The sequence below is a fragment of the Anopheles darlingi genome, chromosome 2 (genome assembly GCF_943734745.1).
Source record: "Anopheles darlingi chromosome 2, idAnoDarlMG_H_01, whole genome shotgun sequence".
Lineage (NCBI taxonomy): Eukaryota > Metazoa > Arthropoda > Insecta > Diptera > Culicidae > Anopheles > Anopheles darlingi.
The window spans coordinates 29,784,403-29,809,441 of NC_064874.1; the positions used below are offsets into that span (position 1 = coordinate 29,784,403).

Sequence of the window (25,039 nt, forward strand, 5' to 3'; positions counted from 1 at the left end):
GGAAGGAACGGATTCATTCTGCCACCAGAAAACCACAAACGTCGCAATGCTGTAACGTAATGGTCACGTGGATTGTTACTAAATCTCTGGTTCCCTGCTGCTGCTTGCTACCGGCAGGCGCAAGACGATCCTGTCCGAGAAGCAGAAGCAGGACACATGAGGAGGAGGACGACCGCCCTGCAGAATGGATCGTTTAAGCTAAAGTTTAGCTAGAACATGGTCGCCCGGTAAGGTAGGTTCTTGTATCACAGCGATACCATCATCTGTGCTATCCTCGGGCTTAATAATAGGATTATAAATAGCTCGACCAATTCGGCAGAAGGCTCCCGCCGAGCCGAGGAACGGAAAGATGGCGAAGAAGAGAAAAAGAAGTAAGAAGTAGAAGCAGCAGCACCAGTAGTAGCAGCAGAAGAAGAAAAGAAGGTTTTGGGGCTAAATGACACTCTACCGGTGACCGGCGACCGGGGAAAACATACTTTCTTCCATACTTTGGACCGTACTTTGCGTTCTACCTCGACAGATCCGCTCTCGTTGCTCTCTCTCTCTTGGTCACCTTGGCAAGCGACAGCGCAGGCACGGCTCCATGATCTCGCTATTCAACGGAACCGCAGCGAAACCACAAATCCGGCTGTCCATAAGACGAAGAGGACAACGATGATGATGACGATGATGACGACGACGGCGAGGGATCGCCCATAGTCGATGGGGTGAGCTAATGTTTCAGGAAAGGATTATGACAGCTTTCGCCCGGTGCGGTCCGACTCGACCGGTCCTTACGGAGCCAAGAACCGGGGGGTTCTTAGCAAAATGCGGACTTGGAGCGGATTTGTGCTAGAGAGAGAGAACCTCATGAAGAATGACAGTGCAAGTTTGTCCGTAGCCGTCGTCCGGTATGTTTGTAACGTTTGTGCCAATGGTCGCCGGCAGTGACACGGACACACACGCGCACACACAAGGCTTGGCCAGGTCGTTAGGTAATGGTTCCTGGAATGCGGTCAAATTGAGCCCGGCGATGACCTTGGGTGCATACCGTATGCACAACTCGTCTCAGGTCCGCTGCTGTGCGCTGCATTTCCGGCTTCCGTGCACCACCAGCGGAATTATCTTGCTTGGTCAAGGGAATTTACTACCAATGTCGAAGACTCCTTTCCTATCAGAAGCTAAATCCTTCCGTTCCAACGTGTACGGACTTTACGAGCATAGTCTGCGAAGGATTGCAAAATGCTGATGCCCGGAACCATGGGATTGAATTCACCGATAAGCAGTGATTCCATTATTGGCATAAAAGGATACTGATCCTGATCCAGCGAGCACCACCGTGCGCCCCGGGGGAATGACATAAAATAAAGCGCAGGTCCGCTACGTAACGAGGCATTTCATTTTGTTAACGTAGTCTCATCCGGTAGGAAATAATTTTTCTAAATAAAACACACTAACGATCGTTATGCCACCACGGAGAGATAGAGAGATTCCAGCATTGAGGAGAAGGGGAAAGAAAAATAAGTTTCCTTCCATCATCGCTGCTCCATGCTTTTTCGGTATCTCTCAGCACACACACAAGCACACAGGCCAATGGGGGGGCTAGCCTGGCAAAGCAACACGATGGCACCCCAGCGAAGGGTGGCATCCCGAGTGTGGTGACCAAAATTATTTTGATGTATTCCTCTGCTCCAACTTGCTCCATTGCTCGCTCGCTGCACCAAAGCACCGCGCGTGTGTGTGTGTATGTGTGTGTGTGCTCTTGTGCTGCTGCTGATGCTGCTTGGGTAAATAGGCTTCGCTTGGGCGAAGGCGAACTGTCGTCACCTAACGACACGCCATCTCCGTTCGCTCGGAAGATCGTTGTCATGTCGACGAATGAGTTGACACGGTTGATGGATGCAGACGGGCGCTATAGCAGGCGTGCAAACACGTCAAAGCACTAAACATCGTCACTATAGTGGCGAAATAAATCTCTCTCTCTCTCTCTCTCTCTCTCTCTCTCTCTCTCTCTTCCTTTCTCTCTCGCTCGCTCTCGAAAACAAGTTCTCGGTGATTGCAGCAACCGGAGCAGGACGAGACGGATTTGAGCCAAACTGAGCCGACAGCATCTATGATGGCAAGCAGGCACTATGTAGGTGCCAACTCTACTTTATCATACATTATCCAGAATGATTAAGCCCCTCGCTCCGACAGCCGGCAACGTTGCTGCTGCTGTTGCTGCCGGCTGATGATGGTGGTAGCAGTAGTGTACGTATAGGCTCACCATCTTTGTAATCTTCTCGTTGCAGAGCCGCCTCGAACCTTGCTGCATAGATAGTGTCGTGTTTGTTTGTGTTTGTGTTTGTGCGTGTTAGTGTGTTTCAAGAAATGTGTTTTGGATGTTTTATTATGTTTTAGTCAAAAACTACCATTGCAGCAAACATGGATGTGTTGTTGTTTTTGCAAGGTGATGTTTTCCGTACAGACGACCACAGGACCGAAACACAGGAATGCGCTTTATCCGGACCCAATTCAATTAGTAAGGGTACAAGGTGCGGACCATGGCATCGTTTCGGGCTAATCCGTGGGGGGCTTTCTAATTATGCAGCTTCCCACCACCGTGCTGTCATCACTTGATTAGACAGAGATTCACTCAACAGCACCAGCACCTCCCGTTCCAGTTCCAAACGGAAGTAATAATCTCTCCGAAACGGACCCCTTACCATAAACCTCCCCCTCGTGCGGATCTGATTATCTATCGTCCAGCCGCGTTTTTGGGTGATGCAATTAAAAGCCCCACTTTGGAATCTAATAACCAGCGCCCGCACCATCGCTGGTGACACAGGCGTCGCAATCGTTCATTTTTATTGCCAACTTTATGAATACTTCCCCCCCTGCCATTGGGACTGGGAGCGCAACACGCAACCGCAAACGACCGCCGGGCTGTCCTGTCCCTGTGGCTCGAAAGCTTGCCCGAAAGTTTGCACAAGCGCGCCGCGCACACTCATTAAAAAACAATTCCCCAAGTAGCGAAACCATTATCGAATATTAGCGGAAAGTCACCGCGGCAAACCCATAACTCACGCGCCGGGAAAAAACCGGGGACGCCGGACGCGCGTCGACAGATTGCAGGAGTAGAAAGGAGAAGAAAGTGTGTAAAATGATAGCATTGGCCAGTGGCGCACGAGGACAGCGCGAAGAAACGAGCGTTCCAGGCCTTTTCCTGTCCACTCCCGGGGAGGAGAGAAGCGCTGTGCTCACTGTCTCTCTCTCTCTCACACACACACAGTCTTCAGGCCGATCGTGGCGCAAGTGTGTGCGGCACGAAGACGACGTTGGCCTAGGATTATGAGGCCACTGGTGCTTGTGCTATTATTTTTATTTGCCTTTTCCCGGCCACCCGGGTCCCGAGCTGGTGGCCGGACCGATCTTGTCCGGTCACAGAGGTTGAAATAAATTAAATTTCATCACAAAAGTGCCTCCAGAAGTGGGGCACACGACGTAATTGCGAATATAAAAAAGCGAACAAAGCGATGGTGGTGGTGGTGATGGTGGTAGAACAAGGCAACAAAAGCAAATTTCCATTATCGCATCCGGATCGAAAGTTCTTATCGTGTGAAAGTGCTCTGTGCTCGCAAGATGGTCAAGAGATGGGCTGCTGCTGACGACGACGACCACAAGCTTCTTGTGATACGTGCGTCACCTACTGCGATGGCCCCATCATCCTGTTCCCGCGCGCGCGTGCCTATGGCTGTGTGTGTGTCCTGTGGTGTATACCAACCCTAGCCCAACCGCCAAACCGGTGGCCCACGATGGCGGCGCGCAGAATAAATTATGCATTCTGACATTGGCAGTGTTTGCTAATTAGCATAAATTATGATTTATCGCGCCCCTGTGTTAATTGCCTTCATTTACGACGGATTGGCGCTTCTTGCGAGTGCTTTGTGTGCGCGAGTGTGTTGGTTTGGTGCCGCAGGGAAAGCGGCATCTGTTCCGGTGCCACTAGTCGAAGGAAATTCTTTTCTCGTTTTTATTTTCCAGCTGCATCGCCCCTCGCCACCCCTCGTTCTTTGGTGATTGTTCCGCTTCGCTTTTGCTTAATATTCATTCCACACCGGCGGACGGACCGACCGACCAACCGACCGACCGGATCCGTGTGGGTGCGGTAGAATTGTAAACAAGGTCGTACCGCGAACCGCAGATTATGCTGATTACAAGTGGCCACTTTCTTGTGGAACTTTGCGCAACTTGGTGCAGTCACTGGCGAGTGCCGCGATAACAATGATAACCTGTGTGAAAGGAAAGGGAAGGACACTAACCTGAAGGGCGTTCGGCCAGGTGCAGCTCTCCGGGGCCTTTATTTCTATCTCCGTGCCCGGTATACTAATGTCCAGTGCATCTTCCGTGCTCGCTGGACAGAGGTTTGCATCTGAAACAGTAAGAAACAGAAAGAGAGAGAGAGAGTGAGTAAGAATGACGATTGAAAAGTTTCAAAATGAAATCGAAACGCCAGTTGGCCAACTGCTCCCCCGGGGGCGGTCCTGAAACATGGAATCAAAAACCAATAAAAGGATAAAAAAAGGAAATAAAAGAAAGAGCATTGAACAAGAGAGAAAAAAGCGATAATCAAATGGTATTTTGCTGCAGAATCTTATTACGAACTAATTGGATTACAGAGGCGTAAAGCATGGCCATGGTCGTCCGTCTGCACGGCCCTCAGGCATCCAATCCGGCGAACGAAGAGCAAAAAAACCGAAGGGAACACAATAATCTGGCCAGCCTTGCCAGAGGAACCACAAGCCAATTGAATTGAACCACAAGAGACCGCAGGCTCGTCCACACACACGCACGCACGCACACAATGCGCCACACCATCAATATCATCCACCGATGACGACACACACACACCGTGGTTCCCTCGAAGCCGACCAAAAACAAAACAAAAAAATGCGGCAAGAAAGAAATAACCTACGCCATTTGCTTTTCCGGACCGTCGCATCGTTGCTTTATGGCCATCATTTGTTAATGCTTCTCAATTAGTTTCCGCACGTACGGTTTCGCCGGGATGCTGCGTGCCAAGCGCCAATACCGCACCGCAAAACGGTCGCCGACATCTCGAAGGGAAGGGAAGGGCCGAAGGGAATGGTCTGAAGTTGTGCGCCGGAGCTGCCGGAGCTCGGAGCGTGCCGGGATATAAATCAAAACCAGTAAATCCGATAACGAGCCCGTCCAGTTGCTTTTAGTCAGCACCAAACGCCAAACGAAAAAAAAAACGGAGAAAAGAAATCCAAAATCAAGCGACCGAGCGAGAGACTGTTTCGGTATTTTGTCTCACTTTTCAGCCACGCGACAGGCCGGCCATCGCTGCAACCGACACACATTAGTAGCCCCCAAACCGACCGATGGCGCCCAATGATCGTCGATACATGCGGTGCGCGTGGAGTATGTGAAGGGGCCACGACCAACCCCCCCGGGGGTGATAAATGTTTTCGGTGAAAAGATTGCAGCGAATTAATTTCTCCACCACCAGCAGCAATGGAGTCCATTTTCCAGCACGGCCTTGGTGCCCGTTTAAGCAGCCAACCAGCAGCCTGCGGATCATGCGGTTCACCGTTGAGAGGAGAGAAAAAAGGTGGAAAATTCTGAATAAAATCAGTTGCTGCTGCTGCGGTGAACGGAACTGGTTTACATTACTCTTTTAATTGATTTCTCGCATGAGCTCCGAACCGTATTGATGATTGGCTCGTGATTCTAAATAACTTTCCCTTCCCCCACTCCCTTTTCGGTTGTAGTGCGTCGTTTGATGTAATGCATTCGTCGTATTGGGAATGAGAAAATAATTGGCTCCCGATGACGATTTCCAGCGAATCGGTACGAATGTCGGAATTCAACCCGGGATTCCTTCAAAGGGCGATTTTGCACGTTAACACCAAACCACACAGTAATCCGCCATTCCGACGGCCAATACCGAGCAGTGGTGCTGGTAATGAGCGCCAGAGCACCGGTTAAAGGACATCGTCATCGAATGGAGCAGCACCACCACCACCGCCGCCCGCAGAGACCGAGATTCTGGTGTAGATAATTGGTTCGTATCGCGGTATCGCCACCCCCTCCTCCTTCACTTCCCACACACACACTTTTCGAAACTAATCAAACTCGGTTCGGTTCGGTTCGGTTCGGCTGGATGGATGGATGGTTGGAGTTGATTTAACTGCGAAGACGAAATAACTTTTCTCCGTCGGTTATTCCCGTGTCGTGTTCATCATCATCCTCATGCAAGGCGTGCGGTTTCGTCCAACACACCAACCCACTCGAATCATCATCATCATCGATGTAGTGGAAGGTTGGGTTTTTCAACGTTTTTGGTGTTTACTTTTCATCAATGGTGGCCGCTGAACTGATGCCCGGGCATCTTAAAGCAATGTTGAGGTAGGTAGGTGTGAGTGTTGCATGATTTATAAATAGACTCCTTCTAACTACCATTCGTCGTGCTCCCGGAACGGTGGATGGAATGTCTTATCGCGCGACACACACTCCGAGTGGAACTGTTGATAGTTTTAGCATAAAACAACACAATTACCCAGGGGGCGGAGACCGTCTTCGTCCTTTAATTGACAAGCCGGGTACAGCCCAGCCTCGGTACATGCCGGCACAACATCGCACGGAACAGTATGTAGTGAACCACCGTTACCCTCTTCTGAAGCAATCAAAATTGCTGTCTTATTTGCCCGAAAATCCTTTCCGTAAACCACCGGCAGACCACAGGCCCTGTTCACCGGATCGATTACCGGGACCGGGAGCTTTAGAAGAAAGCCACCGGCGGTGACGGTACCCCGATACCCCGAGGATGATTGAACCGAACCGAGGCAAAGTCTAATTTGTTGTGTTGAATGATTTCTGAACCGACTCGTCTTACCACCGACGGTGGCGTCAACAAAAACGGGGCTTCATCGATGGAGGCGGAACGGATCGAGTAACGAGGTGGGGGAAACTCCACACCGCTGCGGTTACGGTTTGGTGATAATGACAATTTCGGGGACGGGAGTTCAGGCGAAGGTCAAAATGCTAAGCATTTTAGGATTTTCAAAACCACGCTGCTGGGTTTCTTACCCATTTTTTTCTCCGGTGGCCATTTTGGTGCTGTCGCCTGAAAGCGGTTTCCCGTGACACGGGCCACGGGCCACGGGACACGGGCCACCGGGAGCCGGCGACGAGTGAACGAACTTTCCGTTCCGTTCCGTTCGCGCACGAATAAGTTTTTAATTAATTTTCCATTATTCATTCAGTGTTTTCGATTGTTTTTGCCACGAAAACCCCGGTGGAGGTGGTGGTGCTATGGTGGAGATACGAACTGAAGGAGGGATTTAGAAGCCAGTCAAATCGGTCCTCGAACGACCTCGGTCCTTGGATGGATGGATGGATGGATCGTCGATTTGGCTCCGTTGGTTGGTCGGTCGGTCGGTGGTGGTGGCGGTCAAAAGAAAGGTTGGCTCGGAAATTGTATCGACAGTTACTGCGCTGGAAAATGACTACGTCAGGGCGTTTTAGCCATTTCAAAGTTCGACAGGAAAAACCACTTCCATTTCCACCGCGCGCGCGCAACGCAACGATTTCGCGGAATGCGATCGTGGAAGGGGGGAGGAAAACTCCACTCCTTTCAAACAGACAACGGATCGGATCGTAAGGCGAACCTTTTCATTCCAACGACCTCTTCTGTTTCGAATGTTCACGGTTGAAGCTACTGCTGCTGCTGCTGCTGCTGATGATGATGCAAATAACGGGCCAGGGCAATGGCAGCCGGAGGAGGAGGAAAACCGAGCGGATACGTGGTTGAAGAAAATTGATTGATTACGCGTGAGCGAACAAAAAGCAGATAAACTTGCCACTCAATCAGTTCAGCCAGTCCATACTGATGGTTGTGCGTTTTTTTTTTCGGGGAAAAAAGCTTTTCCCACCAACATCCGCTCTCTCGCTCTCTTTTCTGTCTCTCTCTCTTTTTCGATTCCCCTTGCAACGAAGGCCGTTTGGTTCATTTGTCAGACGCGTTCGAGAGCTGATCGTTCCAGTCTTTCGTCTCTTTTAATGAATCACCCTTCGAGTTTGTAATTAAAAGTCTCATTAATCGTGTCGCGTCGATGTGCGCTGCCCACTGAGGGCTGACGCGGTATTGCAGATGATCATCATCAGCGTTCGTATTATGGAGCGTGTAATTCGATTTCTTAGAGGTAATCCTTTCGCTCAACTGTTTCACTATTTGCACTTCATTTGATCGAAAGGCTTTGATCTGTCTCGGTCTCTCTCTATCTGCTAAACAATGAGGAAAATCTTGACACCAGAAACCTCGAGTAAGGAATTGGCACCCCATCATAGTCGCCTTGGCATCGCATCAAGTCCGTTCCCGTTGAATTATAAATAAATTGTGCGAGCACGTTAGTCTCGTGACTCGAATGTAGCGGCAAAAACAGAAAACCCTAACACACAGATGACGGACATTATTGTTTCAAGGTGAGCGCGGAATACCGTCATCGTTGAGCTTATCTGCTAATCTTCTCATCTGCATCGCCATAATCGGGATCTTCATCAAGGGCCGGGGAAATAACACTTACCACCACTGCGTCCGTACTGTGCTATCTCGATCGAGATGCTCGTTCCTCGGGGACAGCTTAACGTGACGAACTCCCGATCACATCCGGCTCGTTGATATGTGCGTAGCGTCCCCGACAGCAATGCTGCAAACGAATGGAAAGCAATATGAAAATGGTTAAAATGTTATCGAAATAACGCACAAGAAGTTATTTACTTAGTGTTAGCTATAAAATGCATAACATCAAGGGAATAAAACAGACAAACAGAGATTCATTTCAGTATTCTACACTCTACTGCTACATTGCAAGGATAGATTGCCAATAAAGGGCTAGATTGAGATACAGTGTGACCAATTCGAGTCACGAAAACTCCCTCCAAAAACCACATATACCAAACGGCTACTTAAGGGAACGGCCAGAACTCCAGTAGGTGGTCCATTCCCTCGGACCTTTGCGGCGTCGTTGGTTGTTGCTCCCTTTTTGGGTACGACCGTAAATTGGAATGCCCCGACACCGACACTAACAACGAGTCCATCAGCGGTCAAATCACTATACATCCCTGCATGGTGCACACACCAGGTGGTCAGCTCCAGAAAGGTGGTCCAGTCCAGTCCAGAGTTGGACGCTGACGCGCCCTACGAGCACATTCTGATCTGTCTGATGGAATGCTGCTCATTTGTTCACCTGCGAAGCTCCGAAGCTCGTTCTCCGTGTGCATGTCAGCTTAATGTTTGCTGTCTTTTGGCCACAGAACATACACAGCATGACAATCATCTGCAGTACCCGGAGACCATTTGCCGTGTGCTGGTGCACGGTGAAGATAGTCACAGGACCATTTTGGTGGCAAAACGAAACGTCAGTCCTTTCAACGTTTTGCTACACTTCGTTACAAACATTTCATCAAGAAAATTTCGTATATATTTAAAAAATAAAGGCAATAAATTCGAATCCAATATCTTGTTGATTGTGGCTGGTGCAATTATTTGTTCTGGGGGTTCTACAGACGAACTCAAATAGGAATGCTTTTGCCAGCTGACTATCGTACGTTCCACGTGCTTTGTGAAATGTATGTATCTTGCTGTGGTCCAGAAAGTAAGACATTTTGTTCGTCGAGGTCCTGTCGAGCTAGGATACGAACAGCTGGCACCTTTTTATGAGCACGATCTTGCCACTGAATGAAGAGCTGTGCGGTGGTTCCCGGAACATCGTCACGATGCTCCGGGCTTCAAGCGGTTCCGGTCGCAACTGGACATCACATTGGCATTTACCGGGTGCATGATTCGAAGCGAGAGAGGAAGCGTTTGTAATATGAATACATTTCCGGTATTTTTCCATACTCCCGGTACAGAGTTATGCGACTCGCCCCACATACTTTTGCTCTGAAAAGTATGCTCGAGCATAGAAATGCACGGGTTGGCGGGCAGCGTTTTCCAGAGAATTTATTTGTCATTCTCCCCTCAAATAGTACCATTGTTGCTATTGTCCGCATGGTTGCTAACGTTACACCGACTCATACCACCGATGGCTGCCGTCAATGGCTAAGCGATAATGTGGAAAATTATTTAAATCATTATATTAGTTGTTAAAGGACGAATATTATTCGAAACAGTTAGGAATTTTGATATTGTGTAGCGTTTAAAGCTTGGTATAGTTCGAGCAGTTTGTTTTTTAATTCCAAGGACGGACGATCCGAATGTTTATAGTCCGAGCATGTATTTGTATCGATATTTCGAAAGAATAGTTCATCCTTCAGTCCATTGTGCATAAATGGTAAATGTGCAACAGCTGTAGAGCGCAACAGCGGTCATATTTACGATTTAAAAATTCATTGCTCCGTGTACAATTCTGCAAACCCGATTTCATTCACAGCCTGACGGAAGACAAACTTAATAAAACCAATATTGTGCGAACCGCATTCGTTATCTCGCGGTATTTGTATTTGTATTTTCGTTGGTACAAAAAAAGGAGCATGTATTGAATATTACATTACGTTCCATTTGGCCGATGGATGAAATGTTGTATCGCATGGAATCACTTTTTCGCTGACTTTAATACCATCAAAAACTACAATCACAAATCATGCTGTTTGCCAGCGCACCTGCTCGGCAAATTAATGCTATTTGAATGAAATAATAAACGCCACAGATCAATTGCTCCCTCTGGTCATACTGATTTCTGATCAATGGCGGTCTTTTATAATTAATAATTGCCGAGAATTAAACCCGATCCACCGCTACCGATCCCCATACCGATCGTCCGCACGCTCGTACCAACCTTTGGTGGTATTTTGTTTGATTGTTTTAAAAAATGGGAAAACGCAAGTTTAAAACGTTGGCCACGGGGGAGCACTATGGGAACGAAAGGAGAAGAGCTGATGGGGAAGTGAGGAGACCGGGAGGGGGGGGGAATATTTTGCCTTTTAAGAGCTTCACCAAACCGATCATTCGCCACCGTTTTAAGCCGATTAATAATGATGCCCTAGAGTGGCACGGAGGCGAACAAAATTGCGTAAGCCAATCAAAGTACTGCTAAACTTTTGCTGCACCCGGCGTCTAGCATGATGATGATGGGTCTGATTTGTGTGAACGCAAGAGAGAGAGAGAGGAAAACGGGGGAGACAGAGAGGGTGGGGGGAAATTATCGAACCGTATTTTGGGCTTCTTTATGGCCCCCAAAAGTGCCCGAGCCACGAGCCGTTAATTAGCTTTCGGCAAAGCCATCGCGAGAGGATATTTCATTCGCGTTCGCTGCGAGATGGTTTTTTCTTCTTCTACTTCTTCTCCTGGGGTGCAAAACGTCGATTCGTTTGCTTCGAATAATATTGGCTGACACTAAGTAGCCCGGCACTGGCAGTTGCTGGCAGTGATCGTGGCAGGCGGGCGAGTAACAGGATAGAGCCGGGGTTTCGTTCTATTCATTCATCGACAAAGTTCACTCATCGTAGCAAGCCGACTGTCCTCGAGATGCCCGAGAAAAAGCAACGGAAAAAACACACACACCACAGCCAGTAAGGGAGTGCTTTGGGCTGCATGATAAGAGCTACGCGATAAGAGAGCTCGAGCGAGCCAAGAAAGGCAAAGGGGACCCTCTCTCCCCCCGGGGGGCTGTCTGGTGCTCATTGGAAAGATATTAAAAAGTTGGACTCGATTCGCTTTGGCTAAAGCCAGGCGAAGACAAGCCGGCGCACCGGGAAGAGGCCCTGCCCAAGATCTTCTCCGTGAATTTGTGGGGATTAGGAATCCTTCATGCCACTTGCCCTGCTTGCTTGCTCGCTGAAATAGCTCGAAGCCGATCGACCATTGGCAGTGTACGGGGCAAACGTTTTTGGCTCGTCTCTTACTAAAGCATCTACTCTTTAAATGAGGACAACTCGGCTGACAGTCAGCCAAAACTGTCGGTGCGATGAATGCCAACCGTCGAAGTAGAATCAACCAGAAACACTTTGAAATCAACCTTCCAGCAAGGAACTTCCACGAGAAGTGGCGAGTTGAAAAGATGATTTTTTTTCACGTTTTGACCAAGAAGTAACAACAGCATAGATTGGTGGCCACTCGCGCGATGCGATGTAACTTTCCTTCGTACCTAATGATCCGAGGCAATAGAAGGCAATCTAACTCATCCGTTACCAGTGCTGCAGAACGTTGAACTGAACTGTGTCAGCGGCTACTTCGACTGTAGTCGCTTTATTGCGTTGTGCTGGTACAAAATATGGATCCATCTTTTCCATCCAGCACTGCTGCACACCAGCAATGCGATGTGTTCGGTATTTGGCCATTTTCGTTACAGGGTCGATCATGCTCGACATAACGATGCTACATCATTAGTTGCGCTTGCAGGCGCCATAGTATGAGAGATGTTATTTCAGCTCCCTCACACACACACACACACACACACACACCGACCAACACAAAAGCGGAGCCCCTCTATATATCGCTCGATTGTGCGCCTCGATACTCGATTGCTGGCTGGCTGCACGCAAGACCACCATCAACATGATGTTAGTGGTGGCGCCACCATTCACCAAAGTTTGAGTAACGAATTGTAGCCCCTCCCCCGGCTACAAATCATCACGGTACTTAACAGCTTATTTCAGAAATTAAATTTCCAACCACCAACTTTCTCCGCACTGGTGGCTTTACACGCGTAAAACACAACACCTCCCCTTCCACCAGGTTCGAGGGTCCGCAGCTGGACCGTAGCCGGGAATGGTTGAGACAAATGTCTTCTACGTAGGGGGGCACGGTTCTCTCTTACGTAGCTCTCCAAAGGAAAGTTGCTCTCCGGTTCCAGTTCGGCACTCCTCCGTCGTGTGTACACCTGGTCCACGGGAATGCCCCGAGTATCGTACTGGCTGTAGTCTGTTTTCGTCGTTGCTATCGTTGATAAATCACTGACAACGAGTCAGACGGTGCTGTAAATTATATGCTCCATTTCGCAAAATTTCCATCACCCAAGCGGATGGAGTGACCAAGGGGAAGCTGGGGGGAGAAGTGAGAGGGTGGCCAGTGTGCAAAGTTGAAGTGCAGGACGAACAGCCATCCCGCAAAGGAGCTGGTGATCCCCGAAAAGTAGGGAAAGCCCTCCACATAAAATGGGGATAAGCAAAGCGAAGCAGCAGAAACAGGAAAAAGGGGCCCAGGAAAAAGGAGCGGACGAGCGCGTGAAAGTGAAACGGAAAACTCGCTCGCTTCGGTTCCAACATTCCATCCTTACGCTTACAGTGCAGCAGAAAAGGCGGAGAACGAGGAGGATGAGGAGGCAGGAACTCGGAGCAAAAATAACCCGCAAAAAAACAGCCCGCCTTCGAAGGGAAGCAAAACAAAATATTCGACGCTTTGCAGGGCAAAACGCGCTTTTCATTCCATAACGATGGCCCCATTCATGCGTGAAGGGAAGCCCCAAAAGGGAACGAGGGAGGGAGGTTCGTTTTTTTTTCTGTTGGGCGTTGCTTTTATTTCCTAGGTTTCCTTTTTCCATGGAACCAAGGTACCCGGGTTTTGGTGGCCAAAGTTGCGAAAGTCATCTCGCGTTTTCCTATTTTTTTTGTGTTTTCATCGTAGAAGCAGAAGAGGAAGGGGAGGAAGAGGAGTAGGAAGCACCCAAAGACGCACTGTCACTACCGCATCTCATTGTACCTACCGCACGGTGGTGTGTACCGCGTCAACAGATACAACCGAGCACACACACACACACGCACACCCATACCATTCAGTGACCCCGAAGCGACGAGCGAAAAAAGTTGGATAAAGTATTCCAATATAAATTGTTCCGAAACAGTGCCTGTTAAAGGTATGGTCGCGGCACAACAACAGCAGCAAAAAATCCGCTGCTTCGACCACCGATTGTTCCGGGTGTTCGAATTGCTTTCAGTATAGGTATCACCCCTCAGCTACGACGACGACGATGACGACGACAATGGGGGCTGAAGGACGTGTTGAGTGTGAACATAAATTCACAAGCGACCGTCGTGCCGCTGGCCACGCTGGTCAATTACTTTGCCAACTGACTTCGGTCGGCTTCAAAATTTGTTTACGGACCACCGGCGCACTCCCCCACACACCGCACACACACACACACACGCGCGAGCGAGTAATGTTTCCCACTAGACCCGGCTGATTTGTGGCGTGGCGCACAATCTGGTTATCTAAAATGGCGCCCTACAAATAGGTGCGGTGCGGGCCACATTCATCATCGATGAGTTACGACTCGTTCATATACTGTCCGCTTATCATCGGTGAAATGGAAACTGATAAAATTCTGATGAAAAATAAAAGGAGAGAGCGCTTCAAACGCAAGCGCAAGCATTGTTCAGTTTTTAAAGCGCTTCTGGGAGCATGCTGGCATGTGGCTTCACATGGTAGAGATCTGAGCAAATACCTCGCGGACTTGCGGTCAGTGAGAAAACTGTTAATCCAAAATCAGGAGAACAGTAAGCATGTAAAGGAATGGGCACTCCATTTTCCGAAGCTTATCCTGGAAATTTTAAATTCGCACATTGTTCATGTTGAGCTTTGTTCCCATGATGGTGATGGTTTATAAACATTTCATTATTGCTGCTTTCTGCTTGGTTTCCCTCATACACTGAAGCTTATTTTATGTTTGCTAACCATTCAATAGGAATTCATGCAAAACATTCGCTCTCACAAAAATTCATACTGCACATTATCATCCATATTTCAAATGAAATTAAACCAATCTGTCAGCTGCAATGTGGTTCAACACACATATTGCACCGACGCTACACTGTTATTGGTGGTACAGTCTGTCGGCAAATGAACCATCCGCTAATGCACTAAAATGGGCGTTCTCACAATAAAAGATGCACCATTGGCGCATCCTTCTATGAGCTGGTATTAGTGTTTTCTGCTTTAACTAAAACCAAACGAAAAAAAAAACAAACCCTCTACAGTAGAACAAAGCATTTTCCCATAAAATGGAAAGAAATGAGGAGTTTTGGTAGCCAGATGCATATGAAATATATTTCTTTTATTACCCCGGCGGGGGGCGCACTCGTTACAAAGCGAGCCGAGTTGCGGCAACGAATGCTATTTCGAAGACAAGCGAGCGTCCCACGACGGGGGGAAGAGCGCGGTGTGAGGCGCATATGGTGCGAGTTCACAGCATTTCGAACGCCCAGCTCAGCGCTCAATGTGCCGTTTATGACTGTTTCAATGCTCGTTGCTCGTTGCAGAAGCATCATCATTCAATTGCACCACCACCACCACACACACACACAACAGCTGTAAACAATTGCTCGCAAAAGTGTGCTCCATTCAATAAAGTAATTCATGCACATTTGTCATTTTATTAAATTAAAGAAGAACGATGATACATCTTGCATCAGCACGGTTGCTCGTAAAGACGCAAACTTCTTAATCCAATAAGCGCATTCCAGTCCCCCCCGTTATCCATCAGCCTAGGTAAACATTTATCCTGCTGCTGGCATGTTATGTTGCCAAAGGAGAAGCTCTTTGACTTCCAAATTTCCCGTTTGCAACATCCGGTCCCGCGGATCGAAGGTGATCTGTTATTTGTCTGTCGTCGCGATGTCATCGGAAACCTCGGGCTGCGCCGGTGCCGGCAGCTAACTTCTCGGAAATGTATCAATTTAGCAATATGGCGGCCCAACAAACACTCGGTTCCGCCATCTGGGCCCCACGGAACGGATCCTCGAGTCGGTCGTCTCGGATGTTTGCGTTTGCATGCTCTAACGAATGAGGTGTCGATTATGCAAACGTACATCAAGCAAGTGAAAGGCACGCCACACACAATGGGCTCACGGCAAAGTGAGGCATAAATCAAAATTTGTTATCCCCGGTCTCTCCATCCTCTCTCCGGCAGTTGCTCCGGATGTTCGGTGCTGCACCGAGCGCTGCCCCCCGCTGCTGCTGCTACTTCTTCCTCCGCCAGCCAGCCAGCCAACCAACCGGAAGGCATTGTTTTCGCGTGGTTTTCGGTGCCCGGAAACGCCAATCGACTGGAGCCCGTGCAGCTCGATGTGTGGCAATGGTGGTGGAAAGAAAACTGTTGGCGAACTATGTGCAGCAGCAGCAGCAGTAGTAGTAGGACAGCTCAATCTGTCGTCTCTCAGCCGGAGTCTGTCGGAGCACAGTGGAAAGACCGGGAAAATCCGGCAAACTGTGTGGGGAAAATTTCACAAAACACGGCGCAACGGTTAACGATTGACAAACTGATCGACGGTTCGCGTTAGTGCCGCGTCGATGTTGTGACCGATGGTTTAGGGCCCGCGACGGAAATTTATGCCACCGCCACCACCATTGCTTAATCCGATCACGACACAAATACATAAAACTTGTCGTAAACTCATTTCGATCGTCGGTTTGCGTGCTTGAGTCGGTTCACCCATTTTTGGTGGTAAGCTCGAGTGTGTGGAAGAGCCAAAGATTAGGACCGGCCGGCAGTAGACAACATGCCGTCGCAACAACAATGTTGATGGCAATCCGATCAGCGCTCGGTGTCGAAAGAGATTGTCGGTGGTTCTTTTTTCTTCGTTTCTTTTGTGTTCGGTGGTTTGGATCGATTTAGCTCCGGCTTCGCTTCGTTCCTCGCAACGCTCGGAAGGATTAGACGCTCTTAAGTACTTGAAAGGAAAGTTACGAAACCATTCGAAAAAGAAAATCGCTTTACGGACAAAACTTTTCTTTTAGAATATGGTAATACCTCCCTCTTCACCTTTGGGAAAGTAACATTGAGAGCAAAAGCATGTGGAAGGTGCTGCGAAGCCACATTTTTCTTAAACAATCCTATTCCGTTCGGTTGCATTTACAATTGCTCACCCAGATTGCGTCTAGTGTTTGACACTGATGAAGTAGAGCTTCTTGCGCGAAACTCATTTTCAACTGTTTAAAAACAGTAGCACTATACGACTACTATCTATCTATATTCTTCAAACCCGCCATCGCGAAGGTCTTTCATCAATTACTGCTCCTGTTTGGACACTTTCAAGGTTCTTAAATCAACTGAAAACCCCCCGGAAGAGCCGCTCCGAACTCAACGGGTATCGAGAAGGATGAAAACAAGTAGCAGCAGCAGCAGCAGCAGGAAAAAATCGCAATGCAACAACTTTTCATCCAGGCCAGGAACAGGCGCCTGGAATAACTTATCGCTTCCCCGTAAAAAAAAAATTGATCCCATAAATCTCGTGCATCCCAGAAGAAGTTGCGGCAAACCATTACATGCTCCATTAATGGGCCGCCCTGTCGATTGCGTGGAAATGCTTAGGTTTGGTTCGGTTTCCGCACCGCAAGCGATTGTTTGAAGCGATGAACCTTCCTTAGCCTTAGGACACTACATTTTGACCTCATTTTTCGGGCGAACAACACGCTTGTAATTCTGTCCGAATTGAAAGCCTATAAAAACGAAACCCGCAACCCGCAAGTCATTAGTTTGCAATATTCATAAGCGTCAAACGGAAGCGTTGGTACGAGCAGCCAGCGAACACACACACACACACTGGAAGAGACTATTCCGATCCGAGGCTTCGCTTGGACCGGGCGGTCCGCGAATAGCGAGAAGTCTCCGATGCTCGCACATGCTCCACTCGACCGAACTGCGTGTGTTGGTGGAAAGTTTTGCGAAAATTTCAAAAGGTGTGTCGTTGCAGTTTTGAATGCGCTCGTTAGGGGCGCTCGTCGTCGTCTTTTCACGGCTATTGCCTTTACTTGTCTGCCATTTCTTCACTCCGAGAGGGCGCACGCTCTTCGCAAAAGCAACGGCATGCCGAGTGGCGAGCGAGCTTGCCTTCCCTTCCCTTTCCTTCTTCCACCGACAAGCGACAAGAAATGGGTTGGAAAAGTTTTTCCGGTGCGAGGGAAAAAAACTTTTTCCCTCCTTTTTCCCTTACCGAATTCGAAATCTGCGTACCGAGCGAGTGGTAGAACTTTTCAGTGTGACACCCAGGCCCCACCCGGTCCCAGCTCGCTATCACACGGGTTACGTTCACACCAAGGCAAGGGTAAGTTTTGTGTTTCTTTTTTTTATGTTAACCATTATTCCACGTTCCAAGCCGCCTGCCAACCGGGTGGTTCGATACATAGTTGTTTGATAAGTATTGACGAATTGCGTTGAATCATCGCATTCGATTTCCAGCACCACCACCACCACCACCACCAGCAGAAGCAACACAATGGCAACAACGACAACGACGACGACTGTTGCATGCCGCTGAGCACTAGTGTAACTTGTTTAAGTCTGTAGCTGGTGTGCTATTATGGTCTGTAGAGCGTGAAAAACGCGGGACGAAACTTTATGTTTTTCTTAACATTCAGCAAACACCCTTCGGAAAACGGGGACACAAGGGACAAAGCACAGAAGGGGGCCAAAAAGTTTACAATCGAATCAGTGTTTTGATTTCATTTGTGTTTCGCTGCCTCACTCGAGCAGCATCCTCGGAGCCGGGTGCTGAAAGCAATTTAGCATTAAAGACAATCACGTAAGCTGCATGAATCTCACCTACGATGTCACGATCAACGTGACGGTACATCTGTCTTTTGCTGCACGTGAGCAGCACTCGAGGATGTGTCTGTGTGTGTGTAGCTGTCTTCTGCACACGCTGCAAGACACTATCCACCGTACTCCCTCATTCTGGAGTTTCTCCTCCACCAGCACACATGCATGACGCTAATCCAGCCAAGATGAAGTGTTGAGTGCTAAAGTGAAAAATGCAATGGTAGCCTCTCGCTTTGCCCTCTCGGTTCCAAACGGTGCACAATTGCCGGATGGCAGGGGGAGGTGCAAATGTGCCACCCTTTTCGGGGCTAGAATGCAGCTCATGCTGCCGCTTCTGCTTGTGAAACGGAAATAAAATCGGAAACTTGGAAGAAGAAGTTGGCCCTCCGGGTGCATCTCCAGCCAGCCAACCAGCCGTGGGGAGTAAAGTGGAATTTAATTTTTCATCCATCCGCAGGCATCCGCCACATCCGAGGATTCTACACCGACCTCTGCCTCCCCATCCCCAGGAGGTAGTCAACGGAATAAAATGCACATTTAGTAACGTCGACGACGACGACGAAGACGACGATGAGGATGGTGTTGAATCTGTGTGTCTTTACCGGGCATCTTTGGCCTCCCTTCCCTTATATGTCTTAACCTTTTCTTTTTTTTGTTATTCGAAGAAAACGTTTCGGTAAGTTCTCGAGGCAGTGTCGAATCGTGTGCTGCACAAAATGCTGCCTCTTCCCTTGGCTTTGGCTTCAAATGTGCGCCACGTGTGCATTGGAGTGCGACTACGCCTTTAGTAGCTCCTGGGATTAGGCGGATCGAATAGGTTAGGCAGCTGTGGGCGTGTTGCACCGGCTGCAGGCGAATGTTTAGGGCCGCCGTCGTCGTCGTCGGCTCAAACACGCACTCTTGAAATTGTTGGAAGATTGGTAGCCAGTCCCGAAGCAAAGATTTTGCCATCATTCGTTAAGATATCGAGCGGCTTCTAGCATTGTAGCCCCAGGTTTGTTCTTGCAAAACCCGAGTTCCCGGATTTCTGTGCTGGGATGCAAATCGGACCTGCACACGTACACCTCTAGCACAGACCAAGACCGTACCCTTATCATGGATCGTGCCCGGTGCAAAGCGATAAGCAATGGCATTCGGTGAAGGGCGAATCCATTTCGAACGTAGAGCCTGAACACCAGTTCAGGCAGTTCAAGGAAAATCGGCAAAAATCGTCTCGTCTCGTCGATCCTTCGCTTTAAGCCAGCACAAATTTTAACGAAGTACGGATGCAGATGCAGAGGCAATAGCTGTTCCCGGTAAATGCACCTTCGGATGTTGCATCACTGAGTGAGCACAACCCTTGGTTGGTAGTAGGTTGGTGACATGGGATGGGAATAAATGGAAATAAATTATTCATACGACTTTACAGCAGCAGCAGCAGCAGCAGCAGCAGTGGATTGACTGATAAAACCCCTTTAGGAACATCGGTACATCCGAAATAGCTTATGAAAGTAAACCCTGAAATGCAGCTTCTGCATACTGCACAGCATAATTCGATCGAATCCAAGAAAAGCGTAAGTGTCACAATCGGTTGAATAAATGCATCTCAAGCATGTGTTGGCACCCTTCCAAGAACACTGTGTTCATGATACGGACTTAGGCAATGCAATATGTACTATGCCGTTAATCGAAATGCCCACCCTATCATCAACGCTGATTGGGAAGGAGGGGCTTCGATGCGATCACGTAGCGCCCCTATTTTGCATACGAAGGCAACACTAATCGGATATGCATACATACACGCTTTGAGCTGCTTAAATTGTGTCCTCTGTGTCTCGGCACAGAGACCGTGACCGCGTCCCGTTCCTCGTCCTGACCTGAAGACGACGTTGCATCACTTTTCGATTTCCGAGCAAACAGTCAACTTCGGCTTAAAGCCAAACCGACCTACCTCAGCCGGATCAACCAGATGAGCCCAGAGCGTGGCCACGCTTTAACACCATCATTAATATAACGCTCGAAATGTGTCCGTGTCCGTGCCCGTGCCCGTGGGCGTCATTATCTGGCCAATGTGACCGACGAACGAACGAACGAGCGAACAGCTTCTTCGAAAACACGCCAACACGTATGGCCGCATGTCAGCTGCACGCGACACGACCACGAATCGTCACTGTCCCCCGAATAACGGCCCCCGTTGGCTGATGAATTACGCAATCGCTCAGGCCGCGGAACCGGTCCCAAAACTATGCTCCTCGGTTCCACCGGTCTCACCCAGAACCACGCCAACGGTCAAATGGCTAATAATAATAACACGCTTCGTCTGTCGCCCCTCTCCCCCGGGGAAGCATCCTCTTCATCCCACCTTTTGCACTGTCCAGAGTGGGATGAACGAGCCCAGGACCGAACCGAACCGAACCGAACATTCCTTGGCGCGCCAGAAGGGGAAATATTTGTTTGCGAAATTGAAATAAATGTTCATTATTTTTCTCATCCCCATGGCCAATCGTGGTGGTGGTGGTGGTGGTGGTAGTAGTGGTGGTGGTCGTGCTGCTGCAGGGTCCAACATTCCAGCACGGTAGTCGGAGCGGCACGGGACCACGTAAAAGGAAATTCGCTAAATTACCCTCGGATAACTTATGTGGTCATAAAATTGTCGGCTCGCTTATCCAGCCACGCTTCTATCTCTCTCTCTCTCTCGCTCTTTCGCTCGAATCAAGGGCTGTCCAAGGGCTGTGGAGCGAAAGGAAGCAGAAGAGCGACACGAATGAGGGGTGATGCCGCCGGGCAAGTAATTATCGAGGTTCGTGTTCGAATCGACCAATCGGCTACCCATTCGCTGGATGGAGGCGCCTGGTACTAGTGCGGCGGGGAAAGGGGGAGTGCTTGCGGCCTGCAACTTTTGCTGGCCGGCTGGCGTACTCTCGCCGGCATTTAATGGTAATGGAGTACATAATTTCTCCGATCGGAGCAAGAGGAATCAATAAAAATATTACCAACGCTTTCCCCTGCCCCGAGTTCGCCGTTCGGGGTCACGGTCGAGTTCTGTGAAGGGCCACCATGGTGGCCATCAGTGAACGATGGGACGAGACGATCCACAACCATTGGGAACCCATTTGATGCTATCACTTGGTTCACTAGTTTTGGGGGCTCACTTTTATTACCACCCTCCCGGGTCCCGGGGAGATATCCGTGTTAAATGATTTAGCAAAGCGCATTGATTGGTCTCGGTTCAATGCCCCCCAAGGGGGTGACCACGGATTAATGCTACTGGATTTGCAAACATATAAAGTTTTGTAATAAATCACATTGGCGCTCATTAAATTTATATCCTTTCACTCACCCGTTGTGAGGTCTCTGAAGTTAATACAAACACGAAAACAGTGTAACACGCTTGAAACATAAGCTTCTGATTAATTTTAAAACATAGCTCAAACAACAGGTTCACGTTGCAACCAACGTTTTTTTCTGCTTTGTTTTGTTTTGTTTTGTTTTTGCAACGCCCAATGAAAACAATTGCCTGGTGGGAAATTTATGGCCCGATTATGAGCTGTATTTTAACGATGAAGATCATCAACTGCCCCTCCCTCCTTCGCTCACACCCTTACTCCCTTCAACCAACATCATTCATTGGTGGTGGTCGTCGATTTGATACCGAAGCGCAAATTTATCGCGACCAACGATGGGGAAAGCGAGTGTAAATGAAAAATGTTGACTAAAACCTGAGACACCATCATTCGCTCCTCCTACCCCATCTTTGTTCTCCATCACAAAAAGCATCTGTCTGCAGGCCTCCTTCTCACCGTCCTCCCAAGACCAGGCTGTAGCGACGTTATGATCAAAGTAATTCAAAACCCGCTTTACAACCGGAATGGGAACGTGCAAAAGGAAAAAAGTTTCCGGTTTTTTTTTCTGTGCCTTTCCCCGTAAATAAAATGGATGATTAATTTTGTGACCGATGGGGGAGAACGCGAAATATGCACCCCACTTCCTCCCATGGTTGGCTGGCTTTCATCAAACTCGCCCAACAGAGGGAGTGATGATGACGTGAAAGGTGATTGTAGAAAGTTTCAGAGAGCTGATGAGGGTCCGGGGTGGGAATTGGAGTAGTCAAGGGGTAGGGGGGTTAGGCTAGAGAACAGACGACAAAAACCGTCGGTGGGAACTGGAGGAAAAGCATAACGGAAGGCACGAATTGAATCCCATTTAGTCCTTATCCTTTCCCATGATGCCAACCAACTAATAACGAGTGAGTGGATACCGGATATTGCAGGGCAGGGCTGTGACAAGGATAGCAGAGAACACGGATAACCAAACCCCGTTCCCGGTGCTGGCATGATCAATCAACATTCAGGGACTCATTCTGTGCTTTAAAGCGAAAAGTATGTCGTGATTCCTTTACCTCCATTTCAACCGGTTCACCCTTTAATGTGTTGAGTAATTTAAACAGTTCAAGGACATTCCCAGAAGCTATTTCTCACTACCACAAACAATCATCTCTGGCTCAAAACGAACCGAGCACCGTTGTGGTGACAAAAACGGGTCGAAACCGAAACAAATCAGTGGTCAGCGGAGCAGCCTATTTACCTTTCATTCTCTATTCGCGCTGCTCCGTATGCAGAGACCAGAGACCGCTACGGCTTCTGTCCGGTAGACTCCTAGTATTAGTCCCTCGCTCACCGCACAAAGAATCGAAAGGGAAGTTTTCTTTTCGCATAAATTCGGCACCGCCTCGACTCTCTGGCGCAACAACTACTCTGGCGGTGGTGCCGTTTCGATCGGGACACAAACCTAAATAATGGCTAGTGACCGTAAAAATAGACCACCGGCCGGTGGCCCGGTGGTGTCGGTGTTTTGAAACGAGTGTCAACGCGGCGTCTGTGAGGTTATGTGGTCCCTCGAAATTGGTTCCCCGAAGCGACTCACTCAGCTCCTGTTACTGCTTGATAAGGGTTTAGGGGTCGAGTTGATTGGTAAAGTATCGTTCTAATGGATCATTTCCCATGTACTTAATATCAATTGATTGATTCTCGTTCGATCCATCCGAATCTGTATCCAGGAGAAATGGTTTGTTTGCCTTTTTGGTGTACTATGGGTATGGGCTATATCGATTCACATAAATATTGAAAAACAGAAACCACAGATCAAAGTATAAACACACATATGTGCGTTTGTGAGCAACTGTGAATAGACTCACGTAATATTTACGATCGATCCAAATACCGCAAGCTGCTCCGTGGTCCACAAACACACAAACACATTTCATTCGCTTCGAATCAATCCCGGCGACGAGTGTTTAACTAATTTTCCATCATAAACTCCGCTCCTCGTCAGCGCATCCGATCTGTGGATTGATCGTTGAGTGCTGCTGACGTTGGGTGCATGACCTAAACAAGCAGCCAGCGTGTTCGCAGCATCGCAGGCCGTTCGGCACCGCCACTGGCCAGTTACCGGTGCTCCTCTCCTAGCCAAAGGTTTGTTTACGTTTTCAAGCATAATTTCGAACATGCTGGTGCCGGTGCCGGTGCGGTGGCCATCAGAGGGGGTGAGTGGGAAACGATGTTTGGTCGTCGGTCGTGGTCTATTTTCGTACGCGCCCGTCCGCTAACTCGTGTCACACCGGTTCACGGGTGTGCTATTTTCGTGACAAAACCGTTCGTGCTGCTGCTTGCCGGTCAGGCCGGTTCGGGGTTATCCACAACGAGAACGAACCGAGGGACCACAACACGAGGGACCACTCGTGAGTGGAATGCATGCAGCACCTCGCTCGCGGTGAGCATCATCGGACCACGCACTGATTTGCTTCGCATACCCCGAGGAAATCAAAAATGCTGTAGACATGCCCGCGTGATGACTAATGTTGAACTTGTCCGACCGTCACCGGCGTTGTGACGTTTCATAGCACGTCCCTCGAAGGGGTCTGGGTGCTCTTGATGGTGCTCCGATGTGTTTTGATCCGTCAGTGCACCTGCCGTTAAAAAAAAACGTGTTTAAGCTGTAGCCTCGCCTGCAACATCTTTGTTCGGAAGATGCGATGCTCGAACGAGAGAGGAAAGAGAGCATTAATTCCCAAAGTGGCCTTGGCCGGCGCATTGGAATAAAGAGAAACATTCTCGTTTTCCAACATCAAACGTCCGGTTCGTGCCTTTATTTTCATACTACATTTCCATTCCTCAAGAACGAAACGCTGGTTGGCGTCCGGCCAAAGCTGCTGCTCCTGCTGCTGCTGCTGCAGCTGTAGATAAAGCATAGTGGAATGTTCAACCGGTGGTAGAATTATGCTATCCAATCATCTCGTGGTTGCGAGTATTCCATTTACCTTTTTCTGCCCGTTTCCGTTGATATAAATATTGAAAATTCGTGTCCCGGAATTAAGCTTCAATTCTATTGAAAACCCATTTCATACAGCTTCAATCATTCAAAAATAGTCCATTCCTGTGGGTTTCCTGTCATTTGAATTTTGTTTTCCACGTAAAACGCATACGCAGGTATTGGTAAAATGGAACAGAAGTGAAAATGGTTTTCATGAAAGCAAAAATGCGTGGCAC

The 25,039-nt window shown here is 48.7% G+C and overlaps 2 protein-coding genes across 3 annotated transcripts in view; one reads left to right on the forward strand and one right to left on the reverse strand.

Moving 5' to 3' along the window:
• Positions 1–25,039, forward strand: part of LOC125949769 (26S proteasome non-ATPase regulatory subunit 8) — a 594,091-nt gene that overhangs the window by 183,951 nt on the left and 385,101 nt on the right. The window lies entirely within an intron of this gene.
• LOC125949732 (protein eva-1) overlaps positions 1–25,039 on the reverse strand; it is a 107,221-nt gene that overhangs the window by 45,326 nt on the left and 36,856 nt on the right. For both annotated transcript variants that reach the window (XM_049677051.1, XM_049677050.1), the window contains 2 exons: positions 8,568–8,690; positions 4,281–4,390 (listed from right to left, as the gene is read on the reverse strand). In XM_049677051.1, coding sequence (XP_049533008.1) covers positions 4,281–4,390; positions 8,568–8,690 — 233 coding nt within the window. The remainder of the gene's footprint in view (positions 1–4,280; positions 4,391–8,567; positions 8,691–25,039) is intronic.